Genomic DNA, 27,427 nt, shown 5'->3' with positions numbered 1-27,427 from the left:
CTTTCAAACTCCCTCTGTCCTTCACCTTCCTGTGATCCTCTCTGCATCTGTCTCTTCATCCTGCGGGTCGTGCCCCCCCTTCCAGCCCGGTGCCCCTTCCCCCTGCTCCTCCGACGGGTTCCCCATCAACGCGAAGCAGGCGTACAAGGCCTTTGCGGCAGTGCCCCACTCCTCGGCGGTGCTGGAGCCGTACCAGGTAGAAAAGTGGCGCTCGGTTCAGCGGTTGGACCCCGACGCCCAGTTCTCCTGCGATAGGCTGCGTGTTTACGGAATCGTATGACACTTCTGACATTATGTAGGATGGGTTGGTACAGCGGATATAAGTTTGCAGAGCGCTTGTATCAGTTCTGCACTTACAGCCTACTGGACTGAATTTTTTACCCCATGTTTACTCAGATCCCTCCCCAGCACCCCAACTGGATCCCGTCTTGATTTCGGGGCCACTTATTCGCTGGCCTTTATACAGCACTGGTGGTACCTCCTCTTCAGGGCCCTGAAATATCCCGTACATGTGGGATAAAGGCAACGGCGCTGTATACATGGATAAATGTTTCACTTTCACAGTGAAATTATGCCATGTGTGTAAAGATCATCTAACAGCTGTGTGTACCGACCCTGCGAATAGCAATCGGTTATTTCGGTAAATATAATTGTGTCCAGGCGGCTGCAGTGTGTCGTGAAATGATGTGATTGAGCATTATTGAATAATCCATTTTGCACGTGTGTATGCAGACCCTGTAAATATACCATGATGTAAATATACCACTGATGTCTCTACATTGAGTCAAGTCGCAGTATTTTTCACATCTTCCTACATAGGTAGCGTAGGGCTTAGTGCAGCCACCGTGCTCAAAGGATCCAGGTTCGAGTCTCGGCTCCTGCCGTAGTACCTTTGAGAAAGGTGCCTCCCCTAGTTTGCTCCAGTAAAAATATTCCCGCTGGATGTGAAATGGGTAAAACAGTGTAATTCACTGACCGTTGTGAATCGCCTTTGGAGAAAAGCTTCGTCCAAACGAAGGAATGTAGATGCCATGAAGCCATGTGACCCGCAGGCACCCGCCGCCAGCAGCCAGCACAGTCCAGAGCAGCGCTCGTTCCGCGATCGCCGGAAGTACTTTGAAATGGACACAAAGCAGCATGGAGCTGAGAGCAAGCCCAAGCCCAGGGTGTCTCTTGTGGGAGAGGACGACCTGAAGAAGATGAGGGAAGAGGAAGGTGAGCTTCTCTTGCATCGCTTCATTTACTGGATCCATAATTCTTGATGTTTGATTTTTCAGAGTACACCGCAGGGAGGTAATCGATTATTAAAGTAATAAATCATTTCCATGCTGAGTAGCGGGGAAACTAATTGGTGCAACTAGTACAGGTGAGTTTCTACTAACTGGCTTAGCGGGAACTTTTACCTGCGTCAGATGGTAAACGTAACGTTGAAATATTCGCTGAGCTCGGCACGCTTGACCGCAATTTGGTCAAAGGTCGACCTCCTTGAAAAGTGTTGAAAACCCTGTTTGTTGCTCTCTCCCTTTTCCTCCTCTTGTTCAAGCGAGGAGGGCGGACCACCACGTGCAGGAGTACCTGGTGGACGATGAAGACGAGGAGGAGGAGGAGGAAGACCTGGCCAAGCAGATGGCAGAGCTGAAGGCCCAAGGCAGGGTTGTGCTGGATGGTGTGGAGTATAAGGTGGAGAGTGTGAGCAGCCGCCCTGCCTCCTCCCCCCGTCCCTCTTCCACGCCCCCCAGCTCAGGGTGAGCTTTCGCTCTCTTCCACAGTGTGGACTCTGTACCATCGCCGCCCAGGTAACTCCAGGGATCGGGACCAGGACGGTGCCGGCAACCGAACCTGTCCGCTAACCACGTGATTAGGCGACGTGGCTCATCCTACGAGGTCTTAAAACGGGAGGTCGGGAAAGGGCAATAAAGTTATTTCAGCATAAATTTGCTTTAGTTACACATTAAATAAATAAATTTAATTTAAAAAATGTGCAGTATTTGAGGATGCAGGCCCAGAGCCGCACTGGCCTGCGGGTTCATCACCTGCCGTGCACGGAGGCAGATATTAGTGGTGGGTTGCACGGGTTTAATATATGAATATAATAAATAATATATACTCCCAGGTTAATAACGTTCTTATGTGTGCAGTCCCCAAAGTGAGAATTAGGGAACTTAGACCAAAAATGCAGGGTTCTTTAAGTGTGCCATCATCCGCTGCATATGATTTTATCCAGGCAAGGACTGTAATTCAAAGGAAGTCTGTTCAGATGAGCTTATTTTATTTATCGTATGATCAAAAACAGATCTTCAGCAACATGGGGCAAGCTTTAAGCTGTAAAATTGGCTTCGCGTAGCCAGAGTTTAACGTCTGGGTCATCGATGTTCGTCAGATCCACTGGCGCGGGTGTGTATGTGGGGCGGTAAACCAGCGGATGTTCTGCAGTTTGTTGCTGCTCTCCGCATGGGCATCCAGGGCTGTCTGCTAGTCCCGTTTCGTACGTGTGCGCCCCGAATCGGCCGTGCCCGGCGCGTAGTAGGTTTAGGCGCTCCCGGCAGCGTCGGTGTAGCTGGCTTCCAGGTGGTTTAGAGGACGGCGCCGGGATAAATCTGTGTAGCCGGGAGCCGCCGTCCTTAGTCCGTTGCTTTTGCCGCTCGGCTTCCGCCCGGGCCTTCGGTGACAGGCCGCTGCTGCTGTCAAGCAGCCGCACCACGCGCTGATGGAATGGCCTTCGAGATTTCGGGCGGAGTTGCTTTTGCTGCTTTTCAGATGGGCTCTCATGCGATTACCATGGTGCTCCATTCAGCAAAATTGACCATCTGTCAGCTAACAGCATAGGGTGACTTGGAGCCCCCCTTCGTCCCTATCCATACTGCGCAAAATTGTTTATTGATTGCCCAACTACATTTGCAAACTTAAGTACACCCCTCGAAAAATCTAGTGTGAATTGTGTGAATTACCTCGACGTTATTCAAAATAAACGTTTTTTCCGGTTGCTTTCATGATTTTTTTGAATCGCGCAAGGAAGCCGTCCGTTTGGTAACCTACGAGCGCGCTGTAATTTTTATCGTAGCTTTCAAGAACGCCTTGCAGTTGACCGCGTGTCTTTTTGTGCATTTGTGCAGGTCTTCATCCATTGATAGAAAAGGAGACTCTCAAAGAAACTCTTTGGAGGACAGCTTTAGACTGGAACAAAGACCTAATGCTAGTACAAGGTACAAATTTTCTAAAAAGTGGATTTTTTTTTTTCCCCATAGCTGTGTGCGTGTACAATAGTTGTTTCAAAAGTATGATTCTCTCATAGGCTACACGTTTGCTGTACACTGGCTGCTCAAGTTACAAATCTGCAAGTCGCAGATTTTCATATATACAATTTCCAAGTTATTTGTTATTTATTCGGAACCGTTCGGCAAAATTGGTATTGTAGTCAAAGTGACCGGTGTTTCCACACCTTAGTGCAGCTCTTGTGCAACAGCTGTCAATAATCGGTGTTAAATAGCCATTTGTGGAGACAAGTTTTATTTTTGTAGGATTAAATTAGATGTAATTTCAACATTGTTCAAAGCTAATGAACATGTGACAATACAAAGTCAAAGTATTTTGCCCGTGTTATAGCTTTATCCGAGACTTTTACAGAGCCTAACCTGTATATGACACTGGGACATCTCCAACATAAGTTGGAAATTGCATGAAGTTGGCTTAAGCTGCATAAGCTTTTTTGAGCAATCGTTCCGCAATCAGGACTGATTTAGTGGTGGTACAAAAGTTTTTTTTTTTTTTAAATCTTCAGACATTTGAAGTTGTTAGAAAATGAAATTCGGTCTTAGGGAAGTCTTAGGTATTTTTTTTTTTTTTGATTGTTTGTTTTTTGTAGAGAACCTAACCACAAAATAAACTGAGGAAAGTCTGTATTACTAAGGTTTTATCGATTGATATTAATAGTAAAGTTTTTTTTTTTTTTTTTTAATAAAGAAATCAAGTTTAAGACAGACTTGTAGTTCTGATACTTTTCATAAGCTGATGTACCAGCATACATGTAAAAAGTTTATTTAGGCAGGAATTCCATCCATGAGTATAACTTTGGGTTTTTGAGAACAGTGCTGTTTGCCTAGAGGGGCGGTTATTGTCCTGGGTGAGTGATGGCACGTGTGCTCCGACCCCCCCCCCAGCCCATCGCCAACCTACTCCGGGGAACCCAGTGCACCCATTCGCACGGCCAAGGCAGAGCGGCGCCACCAGGAGCGGATGCGCGTGCAGAGCCCCGAGCTGCTGACGGCTGCCGTAACCCCGAACCGAGAGCTGTCCCCTGCCGAAAAGCGTGCCATGGAGGCCGAGAAAAGGGCCATGTGGCGGGCGGCCCGGTAAGGTCTGGCGTAGAGCTAAAAGTCAAACTATGGATTTTCATTTCATTACTAATTAATGCAGAAATTACCTTATTTTTATTATTGCTGTTTTTAAAGGTTTACTGGGTCTGTGGGGTAACAGCGATCGAGTCTCAGGTATTTCACAAGGGGTCGTTTATATGAAAGAAATTTTTAAAAAAATACGGGTTTACCGTGATGGCATGCGGTCCTTCTTGAGGATGATGAAGGCCACGTGATACGTGTCAAGAATGAAAGCCCGGTGGTGCAAAACGGAGGATGCAGACACGCGAACGTGAATACAAAACTGCGGAGTGGCGGGATTGCGCCGAGAGCGCGGGTAGCCGGTTCCCACAATGCAGTGCGTCTCAAAGCCTTTCTCACACGGGTGTTTGGCGTAGGTGTCAGATTTAAATACGGCCTCAGTTTATCCTCCCGGAACAAACATTGCAGGGCTTGATATATGAAAATGCATGCGGGCTATTGATGAGCGGTGTTGTTAATCGCGGAACGGATGAGTGGAAAAACAAAATAACAGGATGAGCGTTCGTGTAAATGTTGGATGAAGTGCATAGCCATCAAACGGATAGACATGGCACATAATCTATGGTACATACACATATGGGGCAGCTAGTAGGGTAGTGGTTAGAGCTGCTGCCTTTGGACCCAAAGGTTGCAGGTTCAAATCCCACCTCCAGCTGTGGTACCCTTGAGTAAGCTCCTTACCCTGAATTACTCCAGTAAATTTACCCAGCTGTATACATGGGTAAGAAATTGTAAGTAGATCAACACTAAGTTGCTTGGGAGAAAAGCAGCAGGTAAATGAATAAATGTAAATATACAGGAGTATAAGGATTCCAAAAATAGCTCTTCCTTTCCAGTCCTCTCTTTTTCTTCTTCACTCTCTCTGCTGTATGTTATTGCTTGCAGTGCTGCGTTGTCCTTTTTGGTGCTTCATTTGCTGGATTTTTCTTAGACGGTAGCCTGACTGGAGCTTCATTCCCCGTGTTTGCGGCCAGCGGCGTAGCAGCAAGGAAGCGCAATAAGTCAGCCGGTGGCAGGCTGTACGTCGTGCATGCTGTTCCTCCGTCCGAAATGAATTCCGAAGCGAATTCAATGCTTTTCGTGCAGCAAAATGTGCTGGTAAATCCAGTTTAGGGTTATGTTGGAACTTCAGCGATACCGCGGTGCTGCTGGTGCGCGGTTTTACGTTACGCCTTACTGGTAAGACGACCTGCGCCGACAATTTCTTGTATAATTATGACGTTAAAATGAAAATCGGTAATTTTGATGTTTTTCCTCACTGTTTCTGTTTTGCTCTTCTCTGATGGACGGCTCTCGTTTGCTTTTCTTTAACCCTTTTCGTGTGTTTAACTGTTTTCTTTTCCACCGCTGTTCTTTTTCTCTCCCTCTGTCTAACGTTGCCCATACCTGTTTGTCTCTTCCTCTCTTCTCTGTCCTGCCCGCGACATTGCCCCTCCTCCCCCATCCTTCTTGTCCCACCCTGTCCTGTCCTGTCCTGGCCCAGACCCTATGGGCTGGAGGAGGACATTAGACAGTATGAGCAGGACCTGGCCAAAAGGCTGTACCAGTCAAGAGTGCGGGCATCTCAGGGTGGCGCTCCACCCGCATCGCCCGGCGGCGCCACCCAGCTCAGGTGTGCCCTCTGTGTCCCGCCTGCCGCACCGCGTTGTGGGGGTGTGGTTGGCCACTTGAGGCTTTTTAGGGGGTGGGGCTCTTAAGAGCTTTTAAGAGCACCAAAAATACTGGACGTCAGGTTTGATACCATCCTGTTAACACATCCCTTCGCTTGAGTGTGTTAGTGAATTATCACTTTAAGTTTCTCATCATGTCCCGTCCAACTCCCTTACCTCCCGTTCACGGTCACCGATGTAATCCTTGACTCGCGACACTTTTCCTGTAAGCTCCACAGTTCCCTCACGATTCGCTCTAAGTCTGACGTTCTTAAACAGTCGTATTCCCCAGCCTTTCTTGAGCTCTGGTTTTTTTCCTCTCTCTACCCATTCTGACTACTGTCTATCAGTATGCGCCTCCCTGTTCCTCCGCCCTCATCCTCCATCTCTCTAGGCGTCCCCTCTGACGGTCTCTCCTCTTCCCTCGCTGACCTTCTCAGAATGAAGTCCCTGGAGCAGGATGCCTTGAAAGCGCAAATGGTCATCGCCAAATCCAAGGACGGCAAGAAGCGCGGCGCCTTGGACCAGCTGGCCGAATCCCCGTCCCCCGCCCTCACGCCATCGCCCACTCCTCCGGAAGGTTAGTCCGTAGCGGCCGAGTCGGCTTCCGGCGCACCGACCCCAGTCACGCTCACGTGTCGGAACTATCATTCGCGGTCCAAACACGGACACGTGTTGCTGTTACAGTAATGTTTTCACAAAGCATGTTTTCAGAGGGGATCAGGAAACGGAAATGTCCGTATTGGCAATATGGGGAAAATGGAAAAAGAAGTAAGTCTACTGGAGACAGCTACTAGCTGTCCCATCTTTCCCCCAGTTGACCTTGTATAAGAGGCAGCTGGTAGCATAGTGGTTAGAGCTACTGCCTTGGGGACCCAAAGGTTGCGGGTTTGATCCCCACCTCTGGCTGTAAGTGCCCTCGAGCAGAGCACTTATCCAAGAATTGCTCAGTTACCCAGCTGTATAAATGGGTAAATAATTGTACGCTGCTTTGGAGAAAAGTGTCAGCTAAACGAATAAGTAAATGCGAGATGTGTCTGTTAGCAGATGGGTAGCTTACATGTTTATACTTGTATGAAACATTATGTTTAAGGCGCTGTGATTTTGCGTTCCAGATTCGGGCTCCTATTGCGCAACATCACCCGGCAGATTGGTGAGGATATATTTCTTTTCTTTTTACACATTTCAGTGACTCGGTAACACTGCTGTGCTGCTGGATCACTGCAGGAAGATTAAAGTCCCAAACTTACATTTTGAACTTGGCATCTTTTCTCGTGGCTCCCATGGTCGCAGCGGGACTGCAGCGGATCGAACTCAACATTTTGTCTTTCCCAGCCAGTAGCTGGTGATTGTTTTGCGCTGCTACGTGTTTCTCGTGACTGGAATCGATGGAAACGCGAGCGGGACCTTCACGTGATGTAAGCGCTGAGCTGTCGGCGCAGACGTCGTCGTCGCCGCCTTCGCGTCTCTGTTCCGGCAACAGATATGCGCGCGTCCTGTGTGACGTGGGACACGTCCTGCGCTCCGCCTTCATTTAGTTTGTCCCCCTGCCACCCCCCAGCCCTGCTCACACATTTTCTGTCTCTCTTTTCACGTCTGTCCGCCGTCCTTCTAGTCCCTGTCTCAGAAGAAGTTTGACTACCGGCAGTTTGCCGCAATCCCCTCCTCCAAACCCGTACATGCCATCCAGGTATCGGTTGCATGCTTAGCATCCTGCATCCCGCCTCTCGCTGCACCCCGTCCAGCCCCCCCCCCAGGAGCCTGTTTCCACCCTGCTTTTGGATCCTGCCATGCTACTGATGTTACATGGAGATGACAGTCCCTCGTTGGAGCAGCTAGAGGCTCATGAGCTGGAGGAAGAGCATCTATATTTGACACGCGGCGTGGATACTTCCGTGTGTGAGGATGCGGTGTGAAAAAGGAGCCGAGTCCTCTCCGTTCCTTTCTCCGCTTCGCTCTCGACGTGGTCACTGGACGTGCTGAGACCAGCACGTGGCAGTGAGCAAACCCTCCGGTCTGATTTCCTCTCCGCTCAGCGCTTGCGTTCGGTCCAAACCCGTGCGTGTGCTGTCCTTGAGGTCGACCAGATGCGGTTCTCCTTTGCGTTCACATGTATTCGTTCGGCAGACGAGCACACAGCCGAGCCCATTGCCACTGTTTAACCAGCATGTGTCACACATACATTCAGCTCTGCAAATACTGACTTTTATCGATATCGGTACTGAACTGACTCTGGACTGTTCTGGAACACGCATTACAAGTATCGGTAGATGTTTTTTACGGCTCATCTGACGATTGTAACGAGTTAAGGCATCTGATGTGGCGCGCGCGTTCAGCTGATATAATCGTTTGACCCCGTTGATCGACGCACGCTTTTTCAAATCGGCGTTTTTCTGACCGGCATGGTAGCGACGCGGGCGGCGCTCGTGTCTCGCTCCTCCTGGACCGTGGGTTCGAATCCAGCTCAGCCTGTGTGGAGTTTGCACGTTCTCCACGCGTTCGAGTGGGTTTTCTCCGGGTGCTCCGGTTTCCTCCCTCAGTCCAAAGACGTGCCATTCGGGCGAACTGGTCACTCTTAGTTGCCCCATAGTGTGTGTGTGTGTGTGTGTGTGTGTGTGTGAGAATGCGTCTTTAGGTCGTTGTATGGTAAATCGCACTGCACGAAGGCATCAGATCATTACTAGTAAGTGTTTTTTGTGTGTTTTACTAACTAACTGCGGTGCCGTGTAGTGTTAAAATCTCACGTTCATTGTGTCACACCCAAAGGTCACTGAGGGCTCTGACAGAAGCCCGTTGATCGCACTGTGTGCGACCAGCCCAGGGGGGCACAGAGGAGGCGGTCCTTAAGAGAAAGCCCCTCCCCTCATTTCCCTCCATTCCACGTTCTCATTTCACGTTCTCCCTCCTTGCCTTGCAGTCTCTTGATGCAGCTGGCAACGTCCAGTTCATCGACGACTGTTCCAGTAAACCAGGTGAGTCACCGCTCACGAGCAGGGTGAAGACAATGTCGGAATAACCACTCGAAAGCGGGCGCAATTTTATACGGAGATTGAAGGAAAAAAGAGCCCGGCGCTCTAAACGGGTCGTGTACGAGTAGCGTGGCGGTTACAGCTGCTGCTTTCAATTCAAAGGACAGGTTTAAATCCCACATCCTGCTGTAGTACCCTTGATCAAGGTACTTACCTGTAGTTTACTGTACAAAGCCGACATCGAAAGGTGGAGAGAAGCATCAGCTAAACTAATATCTGGTGCTGTTTTCGCAATTTCAAGAGCGGTAAAATATATTAACGTGTATTAGACGTCAATTATTCGTGGGCTGTGATCGGTTAGGATTGTCAGTGCGACAGGAGGTGGTTATTCCAGGGTAATAAATGGGTAAATACAAAGTAGCCAAGAATTCAAACCTTACGCTGTAAGTCGCATTTGATAAAGGTGTCGGCGAAATTATGAATGATGATAGTGTTAACGTTTTCGTAAACGTACTTTACTGTTAAACACAGGGAAAAATATATATATTTATGTATATAATATACAGTGTGTGTATGTATGTATATATAATATATATAGACACACACACGTATGCATGTATGTACAGGTGGTCCCTGACTTACAATGGGGCTACGTTCCACGAAATCCATCGTAGGTCAAAAATGCATTTAATACACCTAATACACACCTCTTCGTGACAAACTTGGAGATGTGGATCACTGCCGCTGCCCAGCATCACGAGAGAGTATCGCTCCACATATCGTTTGCCCGGGGAAAAAAATCAAAATTCTAAGTATTGCATGTCACTGTTTACTGTTGTAAAGTTGAAAAATTATGTCGGACCATTAAGTCGGGGCCCAGCTGTATGCGCGAGTGTGTGTGTGTGTGTGTGTGTGTGTGTGTGTGTGTGTGTGTGTAAGATCAGGTCGTCGTTTTTGTGGTGCCGACGTTTCATTGACTTTCACTATCCCCACTTTAGGAGACTTCCTGGGATAAACGGCGGTCACATTTCGGTAGGAATTGCATGGTAACCCATGATTATGTGAATTTTGTCCCCGGTCTTGCTTTTTATATCTATGCAATAGAATGGCACGGTGTGAGGTGGACCACCCACTAACAGCTTGCCCAGCAACACAAACGCTGCATAGCATACATAACTGGTTTGAAACGTCGTTCAGCTTCATGTTGAATCTGAGTTTCGCGCTTCCCTTTTCAGACGAGTTGTAGTGTTTAGTAGTTTAAATGTTGAGATTGTGAAACGTCACAAAGGTTTATGAATCCAGTGGTTGTGAATTTGACCTTGCAGTGTAGGGTAACTGGTGTAACCCCTTCCCACAGTGCAGAGGTGAACTATTTTTTATTTTTTTTAACCTGCAAAACCTCTTTTATCGATTAATACTGCAGGAAAATGGGGCTGTTGCATAAATCGAGAACGTTCCATTTAGCGTTCAAGTAAGCGTTGACGTTGACGGGCGCTCAGGGTTCGGATCACTAACGTACCGCATGTGATCATACAGCTCATGCTAATATGCTGCCTGTCTCCTGGCTGACGGAAGGGCTTTCTTACCCCGATGCCTTGGTGCTGGGATCTCGCTCTGACCTCTGCGGTTGTCTTCCGACCTTAAACACCATCCATTTCAGACATCACGCTGGCGTGCGCCTGGCAGGAGCTCGAACGCGATGACTGTGTGTACTGTGCAGAATTGGGTTCGGCAGCCGCGGAGGGTGCGGGATCACGACTCGCTCGCGGAGCCCGGCGTGAACGCTCGCTGGGGGCCTGGGCTCCGTGAGAAACGGGGTCCGCTTCCGCACCGGACGCATGGCAGCCGCTCCAAGACTCGCGCGCTTAGCGCGTGTCTGTATGGACGTTCTCCGCACCACACACGCACGACAGTGCGGCCGGAACACCGGCGCTCGTTTTAGTTTGATTCCAAAATTCCCTCCTCTCTTGGCCTGCCAGGATATCGTGGGTCTCCTGCCTTTTCTTGGACTTTTTCCTTATTTGCGCCTTTTCTTCCCAAGTGGGCGCTGGCGGCTCCTCTCTCCGGTACTGTTTTACGTACGTCCCTGAAGCTCTGCTCATCTGTAACGCGTGACCGCTTCCCCTTGCTTGACCGTCAGAGCCCCCTGCGGACCCTGGTGTCGGAGCGCCCCCTGCACTGTCCGCGTCCTCAGCCCTGGAGGAGATGGCACTCTACAGCAACAAGCGCAAACTGAGGCAGGGGCGCCGCAGTCTGGAAAGTGCCGTGCCCACGTAATGCCACCGAAGGCCCGGAGATGCTGACCACCAGGACCAGCAAACGCGTGCACACACTCACACACACACACACTCACACAATTATGAACGGGTCAGGTCTCTAACACAAATGCGTACGTTGTCATTTAACGGTGAAATACTCAAGTGCGTTTGGTATTTTCACTTTTCATGATCGCCCATGAAGAGCCGGACACTGGGGTATGGGCATGGTAAACAACCACACTAGTGAACACACCTTCATTAGTATGACAAGTGTGCGTGTGTATATGCAAGGCCACAAAACCCATTCATACATATATTTTTAATTTCCTGTTTTCAGTTCAGATTTTAGATAGTGAATTGATGAGATTTGGTTTTATGATACGCCTTCTTTGATTGTGGTTTTTAAAATTATGAAGAAAAATGATTGAATGTAGCTGTTACACTAACTGTCTTTTATCATTTTGGAGGTTTTTGTTTGCCTGTAAAACTTCAAGATATTACAGAAGTGTAAATATAGAAGTTGGCTCATACTTGTTTTTGGAGAGATGGGCACAGACTGTTACCTTCACTGGCGGCTGAACGGAATGCACTGCAGTTTCATGGGGATGTGTAGGAAATTTTTTTTTTTTTTTTGGTTCTTTTTAACGTAACTTATTTTAGTTTATTTTTAGGGAAAAGCACTAGATACATATCACAGAAATATGTGAGGATATCCCACAAATTAATTTAGTTCTGATTTTTTTAAAAAACAGTTTTCAGTTTTTGGGAATTAAGTTAAATAAACTGACAAGTTTCACAATAAACATTACCAAAGACATCTTCAGTTACTCAGATTTTTAAGTCTAAGCTTTAAAAAAAAAAAAAAGGCACTCCATTTAAACCTTTCTTACCAACTCAATTTTAATCTGCATATTATTCGTATGACGTTTTCAGAGAAACTTAAAGGGCTGAAGTTCTATAATCCGAGTGCCATCGTCATCTTATAATTTTTCGTGTATGGTGTCATTTTCGATCCCGGGAGAAATGTGAAGTGTGTTGCTCGTCAATGATACATCTGAAAATGGTATTAACTGTTCTGAGCTGATCAGACAGTAATAATATGAACTCTTTACTAGTTAGTAGTATGTGGTGTGTGGACACCGAGTGCTGGTGCAGTACTACCAGTCTCAACATTCCCGTTCCAATGAATATGCGTCTACAGCGAAGACACTGCATGTTGTCCCATCTACACCTCGCTGATCGGCCGCGGGCTCGGGTTCCGGGGAACGAGGGAAGCGCCGAGTCCGCAGCCTCGGCGGGAAAGGCAACCTGCGCTCCTATTAAACCAGTTACCAGCTACCACTGGTTAACTTGTAGCCTCATGCTTACTGCATTGTAAACTTCTCCCTTGTAGGGTGGTGGAGGTAGCAGATGTGAACGTTCACTCAGTCTCTCAGTAATTGAAAATTGAACCCACTTAAATGTGCTTACGTGTGAATGATGTACAAACGAAATTATAGAGAAGGTCAAAACTGAGCCAATTTATACCGAGCCCAAGCAAACGGTTCGTATGTGCATATGAATTGGGTGAAATACCGAATGCCTCTTTTCAGAACACAAAATGTATTAGTAATGCCTCCAAAATGTTTTTTTTTTTTTTTTTTTTTTTCTTTTTTGTATTGTCGTTGAAGGCTTTCTTCCTCTTGGCTCTACTTTTAACAAGAAAAATCTGTTAAAAATGATGTAGACAGAAAGGATAGGTTTAGTTTGATATACCAGTTTTAGCTTTATCATGCTCGTGACTGAAATTCAGTTTTGATGGTAACTGGTCTGCTGTCGAGTGATGTCCTTTCTGGGATTTTCCAATGTGCTTCTTCTGATTTTTACACAAAACATTGTTTTTTTGATGATCCCTACTCTGACTCGGTGAGAGTAGGATCCGGTGCACGGTAACGGGATTTATAAGTCATTCAAGACTGTAACTAGTGGATTTGTACAACCAAAGAAATCTATTTTGTGGTTCAGGAATAATAAAGTGTACTTTTCATCTAAAAAATGTATCCTGTTTTGTGCTTGTGTTATTGGGTCCAAATCAAAGTGGTGTGTGGGAAACCATGCAGGATATTTTTCCTGAACTGTATCAGCCTTATAAAATCACTGTGTGTGTGTGTGTGTGTGTGTGTGTGTTTTTAAAAAAAAAAAAATTAAAAAAAAACTTTGACAGATCTTATTTGTTTATAGGGTGCTCGGTTATTGGAACACGAGCTGCATTGTGATGTTTTTCCATGTCGAAAGGCCTTCCTGTACACAAGACAAGAACAATATAATTGGGAAATAGTTTGGTTTCCAGTTGACTCACTTTCCACAAATCAAGTTGGAAGCCCATCGTTTATTATATATAAAATATATCAACAGCAACGCTCCATTTTACGCTGCAGATTTGCACATCTACTATGGCTGACTCTCCCCAAGGTGTACAAACACAATGACTGACCGTTCCCTTCCTCCAAACTGGTGTCTGGTGCCGCCTTTAATTCACAGGCAGGCTGGCAGGTAGCTTGGTCCTTGTGTTGGCTACTGTGTTCCTCCTCTGCAGTGGCGTCTGGGACATGGCCCTGTTATAGCTCTTCTACAGATAAGGAGGACAAGACAGATAAGGGGGAGAGTGTGAACTTGGTCATTAAACGCGCTGTTCCATCAGGGTGTGGTAAAGCACGTGTGCTGGAGGGGGACCCACCCTCTGTAGCGTCCTGGTGTGAGCGTTGTAGTAGGACATGGCTCCAGGGCTGTCGGCAAGCAGCTCGTGGCGAAGATGCTCAAAGCGCTCCTGCTCATCATCCTCCTGTGGGGCCAGATGATGTAACTTAATCTCAGTTTACCAATGCATCCGGTAACACTGCACACAAAGCTTCCAAAGGTTTCTCATTGAAAGGTAAGGCCATTCTCAAATTTTACTTTAACTGATGCCTTTCCCTGCCAGAAATTTCCAGTTTATAGGCAACTGACCAGAGCCAAGGCCTTTTCAACAGGGATCAGTCCAGGCTGGATGGACCCTCCAGCTTGCAGGATCACTTGAACCTCTTCGGGAAGCAGGAAGGACTCATTGTACCAGCTCTCAAACTCTAAAGCACGGTAAAAAAAGTGCCGTTGATCAATACTGTTCATGGGTGGTTCTCCCTTAGTCATCTTCTACGTCTAGTAGTTTGTGCTAAGTAGATGAGCGTTGATAAATTACACTAATCAAATTTTAGTTACTCATCACTAAATACTTTCAAGTGTGTGTGTGTGTGTGCGCGCGCTTTTTGGACATGTCCATCACTGCTCAAATTATGCCTGGACAGCAGAAAGAGTAGAGAGGTTGATGACACATACTAGGTGTAGGGACTTACTGTAAAGTCCTTGAGTAAGATTCTTAACCGCAGGTGTTTCACTAGAAATACCAAGTGTGAATAAATGGCAAAAACCTTCTTAAAAGGTGTTGGCTAATTTACCTCAATTACAGTTGCGAAGGAAAAAAATGTGACTAAACCAGGTGGCAAATAACCCTTAGTGATTGCGTCAACAGCCATTGAGATTGGCAGTCGTGACCCACCCGTGAGCAGACGTGTCCTGCATTGGTCCACTAAGTGCTCGCAGTAGTTGACTTCTGCCCTGGTGCTGCACAGCTCCTTGTACTGCTGCCTGTACTGTGTTTTTAGCTCCTGCAACCTCAGCACCAGGTCCAGCTCTGCCTCCTCCATCACCGGCTCGCCCTCCACACTCATAAATTGCCCTGCAATGAAAAGCAAGAGCGAAGATGCACAGCTTTCAATAACTAGGCACCCAAGTTAACGCACAGAACCAGGGTGTTCTGGTTGCTTTCCATCTACCTTCAAAACGTCTCACCTTTGTTAAAGAAACCTTCTCTGGACCAACTCTGTCCGGAATGATACATCAGTCTCCCTTCTCCCTTTCTTGTCTAAAGTCCTTCATTGTACTGTTTACAACCATTTTGCCACATTCCTCACCCAGAACAATCTCCCTGATGGGTATCAGTCTGGTCTCATGATCAGTCATTCCATCAAGACTTCCTCGCAGTGTCAGAAACTCACCGGACTGATGCAATGTACTCGTTCTCTTCAGTTCTAATTCTTCTCAGCCTCTGTGCTGCATTTGCCATGGTAAACTACCATATCCTTATAACCTCCCTAAAATAACTTTGTATTGAAAGATGATTGAAAGTGTTTGAATCTTACATATCAGGTAGATTTGACCAAGTCAATTGGCTTCACCCCTCTCTGCCCCGCAGTCTTACTCAACTGGTGTTCCACAGGGCTTGGTTCTTGGCCCCTTATTGTTCTCCAATTACACTGCATACAGTAGTTCAGTGATTGCCTTTCACAGCTTCTGCCATCACTGCTATGCAGGTGACTCACAACTCTACCTCCCTCCCAGCAAACAGCTGTATTACGCTCTGCTGAACCGAGGGAAATATTTCTGCTTCAATAGAACCAAGACTTTGAACCGACTGCTTTTTAATTTTGGAACCCTTGTGAGTAACTGACCAGAGGTGGAGAAGCAAAGCATATTCAGTGCCGCTTGAAAGTATGTTAAACCCTTGTGTGCCTTAGGTTTTTTTCATGAAATCTGTTATTTAATCAGAACTAGTGTCTTATCTGACATGTTACTTTAGAGGAAGTCGTGTATAGTAGAAACATGGAAGTAGTGCAGGAGCAAAATAAGTGAACCCCAAGTTGCATTGGTTAAATTAAGTAAGAGTCAGGTGTGTAAATCATCATCAATTATTAATTTTATAGGTTTATTTTGAGATTTAAAGTTGAAATTCTTTCGGTTTATTTTAATATTTTATACAAGAGTTACTGAAACCATTCCACTCCGTACTGTGGGAAGAAACCGGTTCACTGCAAGTTACGTGCAACATATTCTCTCCCTCTCTCTCAACAAACATTGAGGACACACAAGCAAACTTGGCATATTTTGCACAGGGCTGGGGTTGCACTGGAAAGCGCAACCCATGATCTAGGAGGAAAGTGCACAACTCACTGAAACAACCAAGGAAGCCAAGATACAGTGCTGGAATGTGAAAGGGTAGCTCGCGTGGATGACTCACCTTGATGCTGGCTCTCCTCCCTCTGTTGCTGCAGCATGACGGCAATGTGGTCAATTTCCCGTTTGGCTGCGTTCACAACGTCGGTCAACTCCCGGAGTTGCCGGCGCCGCTCCAGTAGCATGGCCTTATTCTCCTTTAGAATGTAGTTGATCTCGCTCCCACGCTGTGCCTTGAAGACCTCAAAGGCCTCCACTTTGGGTGGAGGAGATCTAGGAGGGGGGAGAGCACGAGAGAGAAAACATTTTGAGTAACAGTACATCTAGAAATTAGAAGAAAACCTATGGATTAATTTTTCCGCAACCTCTACTTTGAACGTTTACTAAGATAAGAGGACTCAGAAGAGAATCTATGGTGCAGATTAACAGCAGTAACAGTAACGATGGATGGTTAGTTTTAAATGTAAGCACTTATTTCCTTTCCATTGACAGAATCCATCCATCCTCAAAACTGCTCATCCTATCCCAATACTTCCTTTTTTTAGCAGCAACAACAACCCATACCTCCAGGGGGATCATTAGTCATTACAGACAAGCTATATAATCTCTTTCATCTTCAGAGTGTGCCCCAGGGTTTCCTCCCAGAGGGCAATTTCATACTCAGTTCTAAAGAGTTCTGTTGGACACCACAATCTGATGAAGCTAATAGTGAACCGTGTGATCAGCAGTGATGCAACACAGGTGTCCCCAACCTGGATTCTCTCCAAACCCCAGGATTCGGGGAGAAACCCCCTCAAAGCTGTCTAGCTTGAGGCAATACTGTATGTGGAGGTTATGACCGATTGTATCTCATCTGTTTTGCCCGTTTTCCTCTCATATTAACTCCAGCTTCTTCTGAACCAGTGTGGTGACTTAATTTCCCCACAGCAAATGTCCTTTGCTTTGACCTAAACCACCTAGGTCAGTCCTGTCCATGCCCATCGCCCAACATGGTCTGCACCTGAGCGCAACCCTTTCCATCCTTATATTCCTCACTAAGGAGATATGAAGTGTCAGTATGCACGAGTTATATGTCATAATATCACACACACACTGGCTGAAACCGCTTGTCCCGGGCAGGGTCGCGGCGAGCCGGAGCCTAACCTGGAAACACAGAGCGCAAGGCTGGAGGGGGAGGGGACACACCCAGGACGGGACGCCAGTCCGTCGCAAGGCACCCCAAGCGGGACTTGAACCTCAGACCTGCCAGAGAGCAGAACCCGGCCAAACCCACGGAGCCACCACGCCCCCCATGTTATAATATGACAATTGCTATTACGGTGTCAGTTCTGAACTAAATGTACAGAGATTTATTGGGCTAATTGGATTTCCTCTCCCTTCTCCAACAAATATATGCTTTGTGCTTTCAGGTACTCTGTTTTGAAGTGTTCTTGATCTCCAAGCTGTGGTCCTTCAGATTCCTGGCTGTGTGTCTCCAACTCTAGATCCCTGTGGGACAGGTGGAAGGCATTTCCACTGCCCGGGGATGAAGTGTCTGTCTCTTTCCCATGGCTGAGGCTCACAGCACCCTCCTTCCTGTCGGCACTATGAAGGACGCAGCAGAGGTACCGGTTAGATGTACGATGAGGGGAAAAGAAGAAGCTGGGAGTGAGGACTGCAGTCAGAGGCTTACTTGCTAAATTCATTTTTGTTCCTTCTTTTGCATCAGCTGAAGCTGCTTCTATGCAACAGGGGAATGTGTCAGGAAAAGGCACTATTCAGTCCCAAATGGTCCTTTTTTGGACTGATTCAATTATGTACTTAATATTATTATTTGCCTGTTTCAAAATGGGCCTTTACCCACCATACCTGATATGAGAGAACACTGGTGTCTAAAAAAAGGAAACCCTTTTAAGAGGTAATGAAGAGAGTATTTGACCAATATTTGACAGTGCGCTTTCCATCACAATTCTGATTTATGAAACAACAAATATGCAACTGATTAACTCTTTTCATTTGCAGTTTCTGGCCACTTACCTTGACTCTTTTCCTTTATGGAATTTATTTTTGCGGGTAGACTGGGGTCTGCTGTGCCTCTCCGACAAAGGGGCCACCCCTACCCCGAAACTACTGCCCTCCAGTTTGCCTACTGTGCCCTTGGTTCCAGGGGGCTGCTGTAGAAGCAAAGTTTGAAAAATGCAAATACATTTGAACCGTATAGTAATGAGCTTCTTTACACAAAATATCAAGTACAGCAAGGCAACCAAACGCATCAAATACAAAAATTGACTTTGGGTATTTTTTTGTTGCGTGATGTTTCCATTAAACTTGCCAAATCCAGCTCAATCTCCACTTGGATTGTTCTTAAACCAAAGAAACTGATATTTTATTGCTTACATTTTTAACAGTTTGAGTATACTGTAATTACAAGCCATCCCTTTTCTCGCAGGAAGGCCCATTGCTGTTTTGGTCCTCTTCGCCCTATCCTTGAGATCCCTACAAAGTTCTGCATCTCACTACCTCCAAACATGCATCTCCCCCTACTATTTTCCATATTACTTCCATTCTGCCTTAAACATACATATCAGCTAAATAAATAATCAACCTTGGCAGAAGCTTCAGTAGAACCAGTGGTCTGGGTGAAGGTCTTGCTCTCTTTCACTTGATCCTTCACCTTCTGCTCCTGTTGCCTATATGAAAAGTATGCTTGTTGCTGTAACTATACAATATTCACATGCAGAATACCCCAAAATATGAGTATCAATTATTAAGTACTTGTAGTTATAATCATTGGATTTAAACAGTTCAGGTGATTATGACTTACTTACTGAAATGCAAGTTTAAACTGGGCAAACACCTCCTGGATCTGTCTAATGTTCACTATCTGAAACATTCATGCACAGAAAATTAAGTACATTTGCCAAATTAAACAGGTCTTCCGTTGACATGACAACCTCAGTTTTACATGGCAACATCGATAACCGTATTTCAGGAAAAAGGAACAAGCGGCTCTCTCACATCAATCTTGTCCGTCGTCCCATCCAGATATCTTCGAACCTGATTCTGAACGTGCGCCACTTGATTTTCGGTCAGCATGTCATAGGACACACCTGTCCGATTGGCCTGGGGGAGGTGAGGGCAGGTTTCTTGACGACAGCATTTCCAGAATTACCATAATCGTCCCCACCCCTCATTGCAGTAAAAAATAAATAGTCTTTCATTATGTTAGGGAATATAGACCAACTGGATACTCTGTAGTGAGAGTTGAAATAGGCTGAAACCTGCTTTTTCATTTAAAGCATAGTATATTGTTTTAATAATGGGAGCACTGCATTTTGTCAATGACGTTAGGTAGCCACCGTGTTTATCTACTTGTGATGGGACAGCGTGGATGTGTGTACTCACAAGAGTATCGTGGACAATCAGTTCCTGTTTTAGCAATTGGATCTCCTTCTGCAGCCTCTTCACCTGGAGCTGAACAAACATATGATTCATGCCATTAGTCACGATTTTCAGCTGTATGCATCTTTTTGGCAGATAGAAGCGATGTTCTAAGTTAATCAAAGATCCACCTTAATTATCTTTGCATTAGATTGGTAATTGGATTTTGTGGATGAGCAGCAACCCACTCAATATTCTATTGAAAAAACCAATTCAGAAGTTATTCTCTTTTCCTGACCATATGCCATTCTTACCATAGGATCCATGTGCTCATTAATGGCTGGTTCTGTCTGCACACACTTCATTCTACTGGCAAAACGCAAAGTGGACAGCTGAAAAAAGAGGCGGGAGCAGTCAAGTAAAAGGCAGTAGTACTTGATCATCTTGTAGTGGATTCTCGCAGAAAGACTAGCGCTGTTTTAGTCCACGATTCTTACCGTTTCTTCTATTTGAGCTGCCTCGCCATAAATATTTGCCACAAGCACAGTATTGCAATTTCCACCTGCAGTAAGGGAAAAAGTTTGGTCACTTATTACACGTACTGCTGCAGACTGTCGCAGATTGTGCAACAGTCCAGTTAACCTTGCTGCTGTTTGATTTTCAGGTTAGCTCATTTAGTCGTACTGCAAAGTTGAGAACAGACCAGCCCACTTAGTGAAGGAAGGCTCTCCCTGATTTCTTGGAACATGCTTCTTCAACTAGAACTTTCCGTGAGTACCAAAGCACCTTCTTCTGACATCGAGATGGATACAGATGGTTCTGGGTGTTTCACTTGCATCATTCCTGGCTTTATCCAGTTAAACAGCCCTGCATTGTCATATGCCGATCCCACTTCTGACACCATGTGCACAGTGATCATGTGAAAGACAGTATTCATTCAAAGCTTATTCCCCAACAAAAACCAGCCAGTGCACTGTTTATAAGAGTAAATAACCCAAGTTGTATCTAAATTCTTGAAAGACTTTAGCCAATTACCAGAAACAATCTTGACTATAATCCTCTCAGCTCTTTCCTCTTTTCCTATTCCCCTTTCACCTAAAAGCTGAGGCTAGCCATATACAAGAGAATCCATCAAAGTTTCATTCAGTAGCAAAATGATTCATCCTTCATTAATTGCAATAAAATTACCATATTAACACAGAACCACGAGACAAGTTTGTTTGTTCCTACCATTGACATTCTAAAATCATTCTTGCTAATTGTATTTAAAGAACTCCCATAATCCCCTCTTTGCTTCCTTGTCGCAGCAATCATGGCCATTTCACCTACAGGTAAGAAGTGTTGCTTCTTTTTTCTGTAAACCAGCATCGAGAGCCACTATGCATGTTATTCTCTGAACAATGTGTCTATTAATATGTGTGAAACAGCATCACTGTAACGTTTTCAATTTAGGCTCCCATTGGCCAACCGTAACTGGGACTTCCCCCTGTTTTTGGCATCAAGGAAAACACAATTTACAGTATCCCAAGACAGAGCTCACCAAGAGAGTCTTTGAGGGCATGGGTTAGCTTGCTCTGCCTGAAGGGTACATGGTCGCGGCGTCGGTCCCCTAGGGCCAGAATGGCCTGCTCCAGGAAGGATAAGGACTTGTTGATGTACATGGCCTCCTTGAGCACCTGTCCCTCTGACTGGACCAGCAGAAAAGGTGAAGGAGAATGACACATTACTGGGCTGCAATCCTTAATGAGGCTGCAAGTCTTAATGAATGAAAGGTGAAAGAAGACAGAAAATTTCAGAAAACTTTAAACATAAGTTTAAATTACTAATAGGGCACGACATGATATTATGTTATATTATAATTTCCCAATTAAACTGAAATTAATGCCCACAATTTTAGGCTGTTCAACTGCAGTACTCTGAGGGAACTTATTCCTTGTATTTCTGTAATAAGAGCATAAATATATATTTTAATTCCAGCAAGTCAGACTGTGCTCAGAAAGAAAACTTGACGGAAACATAACTTACACCAGTTTTGCCTAATCTCTCGGATCCAGCCAGATCCACCAGGTTGAGCTTGGAGGTGACATACCTGGCTTCTGACAGCATGTGTGAGCGAGACTGTAGAAATGTGTATGTTCATTGCAATTTAGGACTGACGGCTTAAAATACACCAAGGAATCAAGAACAAAAGACAAATGTTATTCAACACCGATGCACAAAACAGAGAGCAAAAGAGCACACAACTTGCTCTTCACAAACCATTTATAGGAGTGTTATTTCCAGCTAGACATTCACACCTACCTCGATGTGGATGGAGAAAATGCAGTGGGATCTAGAGGAGTTCCTATTCAGGCAATGAGCACCAATGATTCGGTTCATCTCCCCCTAACAGCATAAAGAAAACAGTTTGGCTGCTGTGATGCATTAAGCAAACTAAATCAGAAGCAAAAAAATGAAAATTTAGATTTCTAATAGGATCCCACAAATAATTAATCAAATTGTACATGTTTAAGTGCTATACTTTTGTACTGTGTCAACCAAAAAATGGTGTACAATAGAGTACGTGCAAGATAGAGCACAGCACAAAGTTTCCCTCTATTTCACCCTCTAATTGTGTTCCGTGTCGGTCTTCGAATGGACAGTTTCACTCAAAAACAGTGAGAAACATGAGTTTGTGGAATCAAAGCCTTCTCCTATTTCTAGACGGACACGATGTTCAAAAAATATCCACACAGCCAGGAAACAAAGCAGGAACTTGGATAAATAACCTACGGTACCTCAAAGAGCAGGTTAAGAGCTTCCTCCTCACTGTGGACCAGGTGTAGGGACAGGCCTCGCACAGACACGCCGCCCCCGGGCTCCTCTACCACGGACATGCCGCAGGGCCCGCCGTTGTCCCCAGACGAGATGTTCCGCACCGAGGACAGCAGGTCCTGCAGTGTCTCATTGTAGATCTCCAGGTAGGAGAGGTGTACTGTAATTTTATGGCTCACGCGCTGCTCCACCTCCCTAAACAGCTGCAGAGGGTATGGAGACTGGAGAAGTCCAGCTCATTTAAAAATCTTTCACCACATTAAATGACACTGGATTAAGGAGCAGCCCTAATGTGGTGAAAGTGAAGATTGATCATTTTAACAGACTGCTTCTCCAGCACAGGGAAGTGGCAACACGTCTTTGTACCGTGGGAGGGAACCAACGTATCCACAGGAAACCGATGCGAACACGGAGAACATGCAAACTCCACACAGAGCCGACCATTTTAAAAAAAAAAAAATTTGAACATTACCTGTAGCTATAAGTAAGGTACTGGTTTCCAAAGTCATTACGACAAGGGCTGTGTAACAAAGACCTGAGTACTGTACAAATTTTGAATGACCTCGCGTGACCTGTGGTTTCGTTTCCAGTGCATTTCGTATCTTATTACAGGTCTCCCCTCAACCAGCTCAAATTTCAGTCCTGGAACTCCGTGTTTCCTAACCGGTGCACACAGCTTCACACACTACCTTAGACTGTCAAGGAATTGTTCTGATGAAGAGCCAGTGCCCCAGAATCCGCATGTTTCGTGGATGGCTTACCTCCTGCAAGGCCCTGGGGATGATTCCCCTGTGTCTGTAGCTCTCGTTGGTTCCCGTCATGGTGTAGGTCTTTCCTGACCCCGTCTGCCCAAAACACATGACGGTTCCTGGATGCACACCAAAAACAAATACGGTGTTGTATTAGGAGTGCAAATAAATAGAAGCCACCCATTACATTTGTAATTTTCTGGTACTCTCTTCCATAAAGGGTGCCCCCCCCCCCGAAGGTCAAGGATGACGAGAAGAAGGATGAAGAGCATGCAGCTGGATGGAGTCGGTCACAAAGGACAACGGATGCACCCGTCTCCAGGACAGAGTTGCAAGGAGAGCACAGAACATTCTGGAGCCTCTATTCATGTGATCTGCAAGAGCTGACTTTGACTCGATGTCAGCAACACCAACAACGTTCATAAAGCATCTCATTTCCCAACGTGCTGTGGTGTACAACTTTCTTTCACTTGTAAACTGTACCGTTGTAGCCGTCAAGAGCCCCAAGTACTACGGTATGGGCCACGCTCTCGTAAACCTCCTCCTGGGAGACATCGTGCAGAACCCTGTCCGAGCGGAAGGACCAGGAGAACAGCTGGTTATTCACCGCTGCCTTCCTGGTGTCTTTCTTCAGGTGGATGTTTATTGTCTGAAAAAGGAACAATAGGTGGAAAAGGGCAAAATGTCGGGAGGTAATATGGAGAAGAAGAGGTGGAATAAAGGAAAATGGAATAAAATAAGTGTCGGAATATTGATTCTACCGATTATGCTGCAGCGGGACAAAGAAACCTGCTGTTAAAACTCATGACTGCCTTCAAGAGTGTTGTAGCTGCAGTAAACACTACTTTCTCCCAAATGAACCAGAAGAAATATCAAACATTGAACACGTTTGCAGAGAGCTGATTGATACCTGCCCATCTGGTAAATATTCAATAAGGTCTGTTGCAAAGTGGGCAGTGGGTCTGGTGCGAACAAACACCTTCACATCACTGCCATGGACACTCATAACACCTCTGTTAGAAGACACAGAAAAAAAGTTCATACATCTATTATTTTGGTCTGGGCACAGATGGGTTGACAGTAATGTAACGGAAGTAGTGTCGTGGCATATTAAATAGTAGTCACTGTGGTACTGTTCCCCCATGTAAAGTCCAAAGTGTTCCGGGTTCCCTGTTTTGGGCCCAATTTGACCGAATGAGTGCCCTCTGTCCCTCAGAACTGCTGAATCCCCTAACATTAACATTCACGAAGAGTCTCAAACCCCTTCTCTTTCAGACCTATTTCTCTCCCTTTGTCCTGATGATTTCGTAAATTAGTCCAGCGATCAGCAGGTAGCAGGGATGAGTTACAGCACATGGGCTGTGTGTTCAGGTGTGGGTTCTAATCTCACTCAGTCTGAGCACAATTATTGTTCTCCTTGTGTTTGAGTGGCTTTCTTTCAGATGAAGTGGTAACTAAATTGGCAGTAGTGTGTGTGGTTACCCTGCAAAGAGCTGGTGTCCTGTCCAGGGTGCAGACTGCCTCACGCCCTATGCTTCTGGGATAGGCTCTGGATCGCCGTGACCCTGCATTGAACAAGTGATCGTCGACAAAGATGGGACTGATGAAAGTCGCTGCTGGTTGATCCAACAGCCACGTGAGTTTTTGGGTGTTTGAGCACCACTGTGCCTTGCGCTTCTTCATAAGAACTTGCCCCGTTTCAACACATCTATTCTACAGTATTTTCCTGACTTTTTCTCTTACATATTAAAGAAGATACAATCAAAAAAAAGAAGGTTAAGGGCATGAGGCTGAAACCTGAAGGCTGTCTGGTCAAACTAAGAGCCTTCTTGTAGAAAGGTACTTTACCTGGAATACTCCGGTAAAATAACCCAATGCATAAATGAGTAGAACTGAGTAGTTTTGGACTACTTTACCTGCTTATGAACGTCACTGCCAAAGTGTAATTGTTGCTCTTTAATGTACATACAAAAGCATACAATCATAGATAAAGTCTGATACACTCACTCATATATAGCTTGGGACCTGCAGGTGGCATAGTGGTTAAAGGCGTTGCTTTGCAAATAAAAGACCCAGGTTTGAATCCCCGCTCCTGTGATACCCTTGAGCAAGGTACATTCCCTGAACTGCTCCAGTAAAAATACCCTGCCGTATAAATGTTAATAACTGCAAGTAGCTTGATATGCAAATCTCACATTGTAAGTCACCTTAAAGGAAAGGCTTCAAGTGAATGCACCTTTTTGCAGGACAGAGGGACTAAGTGACGACGCTCAGCATAGTTGAAGGAAGGCTGGCTGCGGTAATATCAGTAAAAGTAAAAAAACATGGTAAAAGTCAGAGCGGCACGTACTGACACTAACAGCACTTTCAGTAATGGTACCTTTCAGCTGTCGAAGCCCTCGGGTGATTTCTCTGCTACTTAACACGAGGAACAACTTCACTGACCGGCAAATACACTCCGGTTTCCACTGAAATGTTTACGGCGTTGTCATGGAAACCACCGCCCCCTGAATAGCGGAACTGCCGCCGTCGCCTGGGTCACGTGTTCGAGCTGAGTGCCAGTTGCCGATTATTACTGATCGAACGACTCTCTTTTCGACTAGTAAGAAACCTAGAAATAAGGGCTGTTTATTTGAAATGAGTCAAGAAATGTCTTTAGTGCGATTATTGTATTTAGTGCTATATTCTATTTTTAAATGACTTCTGGGGGGTGTAATACAGCACCATTATATTAAACAAAAACACTAAAATCAGTTTTTTTATTTTATTTGTACTTTATTTTTTCTGTACTTAACAGAACAGAACTGGGTCACAACAAAGAGAGAGAATAAGTACAGGTACATAATACAACTCAAGGGCAAAATGGTTACAATATTTAGCAGGGATGGTCATATATCACTAAGAAATTCCAAAAGCGTGACTGGATGTTCCAAAATTTGTTTCACTTGCCCTACGGTTTCACTGTTAATTGTTCCAGTGCAAGAAAGTTTGACAACTGAGTCCAAAACACATTTATTAAAGGAACTTCTGGACCAGAGGAGCATGGAAAAAAATATCATTTTTGATGAATCAGAATGAGAATCAGCTTTATTGGCCAAGTATACCTGAGCATACAAGGAATTTGTTTCCGGTTTAGAGCAAACCTACAGTGCACATTCACACATACATGAAGATCTTTTGAATAGTTGAATGAACACTGTTCCAGTGAACTTGAATCTTATCACGTTCTTATAATAATTGTCACACATTCCCATTAATTAAAATGCTAGTACCAGTATTGTTAAAGCTAAAGGAATAAAAGTGAACTCGACCAACTCGGTTTCTTTAAGTTGTAAATGCTCAGTTGAGCAGATATGGATTTCTGTAGTAGTGCAATAGTTTTTTCTTTCTTTTCTGCTTTTCTGTTTTCCTGAATTACATTCAGTGGAAAAAACTGATTGATAATAATTAATACTTTAACCGGTAGGCCTAAAAACACAAGCAGAATTAGAAACAGCTATTTCTTTGAATGCGTCAAAAATATGGGTATCTAGAATGGAGCCAGACTTTGGGGCAATTTTCAGTTCATGCCACATGACCGTCCAAGTAGTGTGATATTAAATGATTTGTTTTAAATTGATCATGTAGTCTTCATTAATTAATTAATTCATTCATTCATTCGCAGTAGATTGCTAAAATTAATACATGAATGGTCATCCAAAAAAGGGTGGCTGCGGATGTAGGTTCGAGTCCCATTCAGTCTGGATGGAATTTCCTCCTATAGGCCATTCATGTGTTTAAGGTGAATAGGGAACACTAAATTGCCCATTGTGTGTGTGTGTGTGTGAGTGTGAGTGTGTGTGAGAGAGAGAGAGAGAGAGAGACTATCCTGCGATGGCCTATCACCCTTTCCACGGTGAAACCCCGTAGCCTTACATCTACCTAGTGATTCTGGGAGTGGCTCCGGACAACCATGACCCTGAGAGCGAGTAAGTGAATCAATGAGATCTGGAATGGGGCGCTTTCAAATGTCCAGATCGCATTAATGTCCAAACCAGACACATTCATTATCCCTCAACATACCTTCCAGAAAATGTGTATTTTAAAGTCTTATATTTTAGTGCCATGGTGATCGTTTCTGTTTTTCTATTTATTTATTTTTTTGTCAAGTGTCCTGTCCGTGTCAGCAATGAATCGGCTTGGGAGAAGACATCTGAGACTAAACAACAA

General features: G+C 45.2%; 2 protein-coding genes across 2 annotated transcripts in view; one reads left to right on the top strand and one right to left on the bottom strand.

The window, feature by feature from the left end:
* LOC108942152 (protein scribble homolog) overlaps positions 1 to 12,135 on the top strand; it is a 78,420-nt gene extending 66,285 nt beyond the window's left edge. The window contains exons 35-45 of the mRNA XM_029252077.1: positions 86 to 196; positions 1,053 to 1,215; positions 1,544 to 1,745; positions 3,114 to 3,203; positions 4,158 to 4,349; positions 5,878 to 6,006; positions 6,484 to 6,623; positions 7,159 to 7,196; positions 7,659 to 7,733; positions 8,961 to 9,015; positions 11,153 to 12,135. Coding sequence (XP_029107910.1) covers positions 86 to 196; positions 1,053 to 1,215; positions 1,544 to 1,745; positions 3,114 to 3,203; positions 4,158 to 4,349; positions 5,878 to 6,006; positions 6,484 to 6,623; positions 7,159 to 7,196; positions 7,659 to 7,733; positions 8,961 to 9,015; positions 11,153 to 11,289 — 1,332 coding nt within the window. The 3' untranslated portion in view covers positions 11,290 to 12,135. The remainder of the gene's footprint in view (positions 1 to 85; positions 197 to 1,052; positions 1,216 to 1,543; positions 1,746 to 3,113; positions 3,204 to 4,157; positions 4,350 to 5,877; positions 6,007 to 6,483; positions 6,624 to 7,158; positions 7,197 to 7,658; positions 7,734 to 8,960; positions 9,016 to 11,152) is intronic.
* Positions 12,136 to 13,520: 1,385 nt separating this feature from the next.
* kif9 (kinesin family member 9) lies at positions 13,521 to 24,710 on the bottom strand. Its single transcript, XM_018765395.2, has 21 exons — positions 24,701 to 24,710; positions 24,129 to 24,231; positions 23,702 to 23,867; positions 23,231 to 23,337; positions 22,433 to 22,672; positions 21,957 to 22,040; positions 21,681 to 21,773; positions 21,196 to 21,343; positions 20,153 to 20,217; positions 19,970 to 20,047; positions 19,680 to 19,748; positions 19,293 to 19,397; positions 19,103 to 19,158; positions 18,880 to 18,964; positions 18,312 to 18,448; positions 17,709 to 17,879; positions 16,360 to 16,568; positions 14,842 to 15,021; positions 14,256 to 14,371; positions 13,987 to 14,091; positions 13,521 to 13,878 (listed from the first exon to the last, which is right to left on the bottom strand). Exons 2-21 carry the CDS (start codon positions 24,222 to 24,224, stop codon positions 13,780 to 13,782), a joined length of 2,409 nt encoding a protein of 802 aa, XP_018620911.1. The 5' UTR covers positions 24,225 to 24,231; positions 24,701 to 24,710; the 3' UTR covers positions 13,521 to 13,779.
* Positions 24,711 to 27,427: the final 2,717 nt, after the last annotated feature.

Source organism: Scleropages formosus, chromosome 5 (genome assembly GCF_900964775.1).
Source record: "Scleropages formosus chromosome 5, fSclFor1.1, whole genome shotgun sequence".
Lineage (NCBI taxonomy): Eukaryota > Metazoa > Chordata > Actinopteri > Osteoglossiformes > Osteoglossidae > Scleropages > Scleropages formosus.
The sequence above is the reverse complement of the archived record's forward strand: the minus strand, read 5'-3'. Positions and strand labels throughout refer to the sequence as shown.

Excerpts from the sequence above, each read along its gene's own strand:
- kif9 (XM_018765395.2), bottom strand. The coding sequence starts at position 24,224 with ATGAGTGTCCATGGCAGTGATGTGAAGGTGTTTGTTCGCACCAGACCC. Across the intron at positions 22,041-22,432 it reads CTCTTAACCTGCTCTTTGAG|GGGGAGATGAACCGAATCAT; the intron begins GTACCGTAGGTT and ends TTATGCTGTTAG. Across the intron at positions 16,569-17,708 it reads CAAGAACACTTCAAAACAGA|ATCTCCTCCACCCAAAGTGG; the intron begins GTACCTGAAAGC and ends CCCCCCTCCTAG.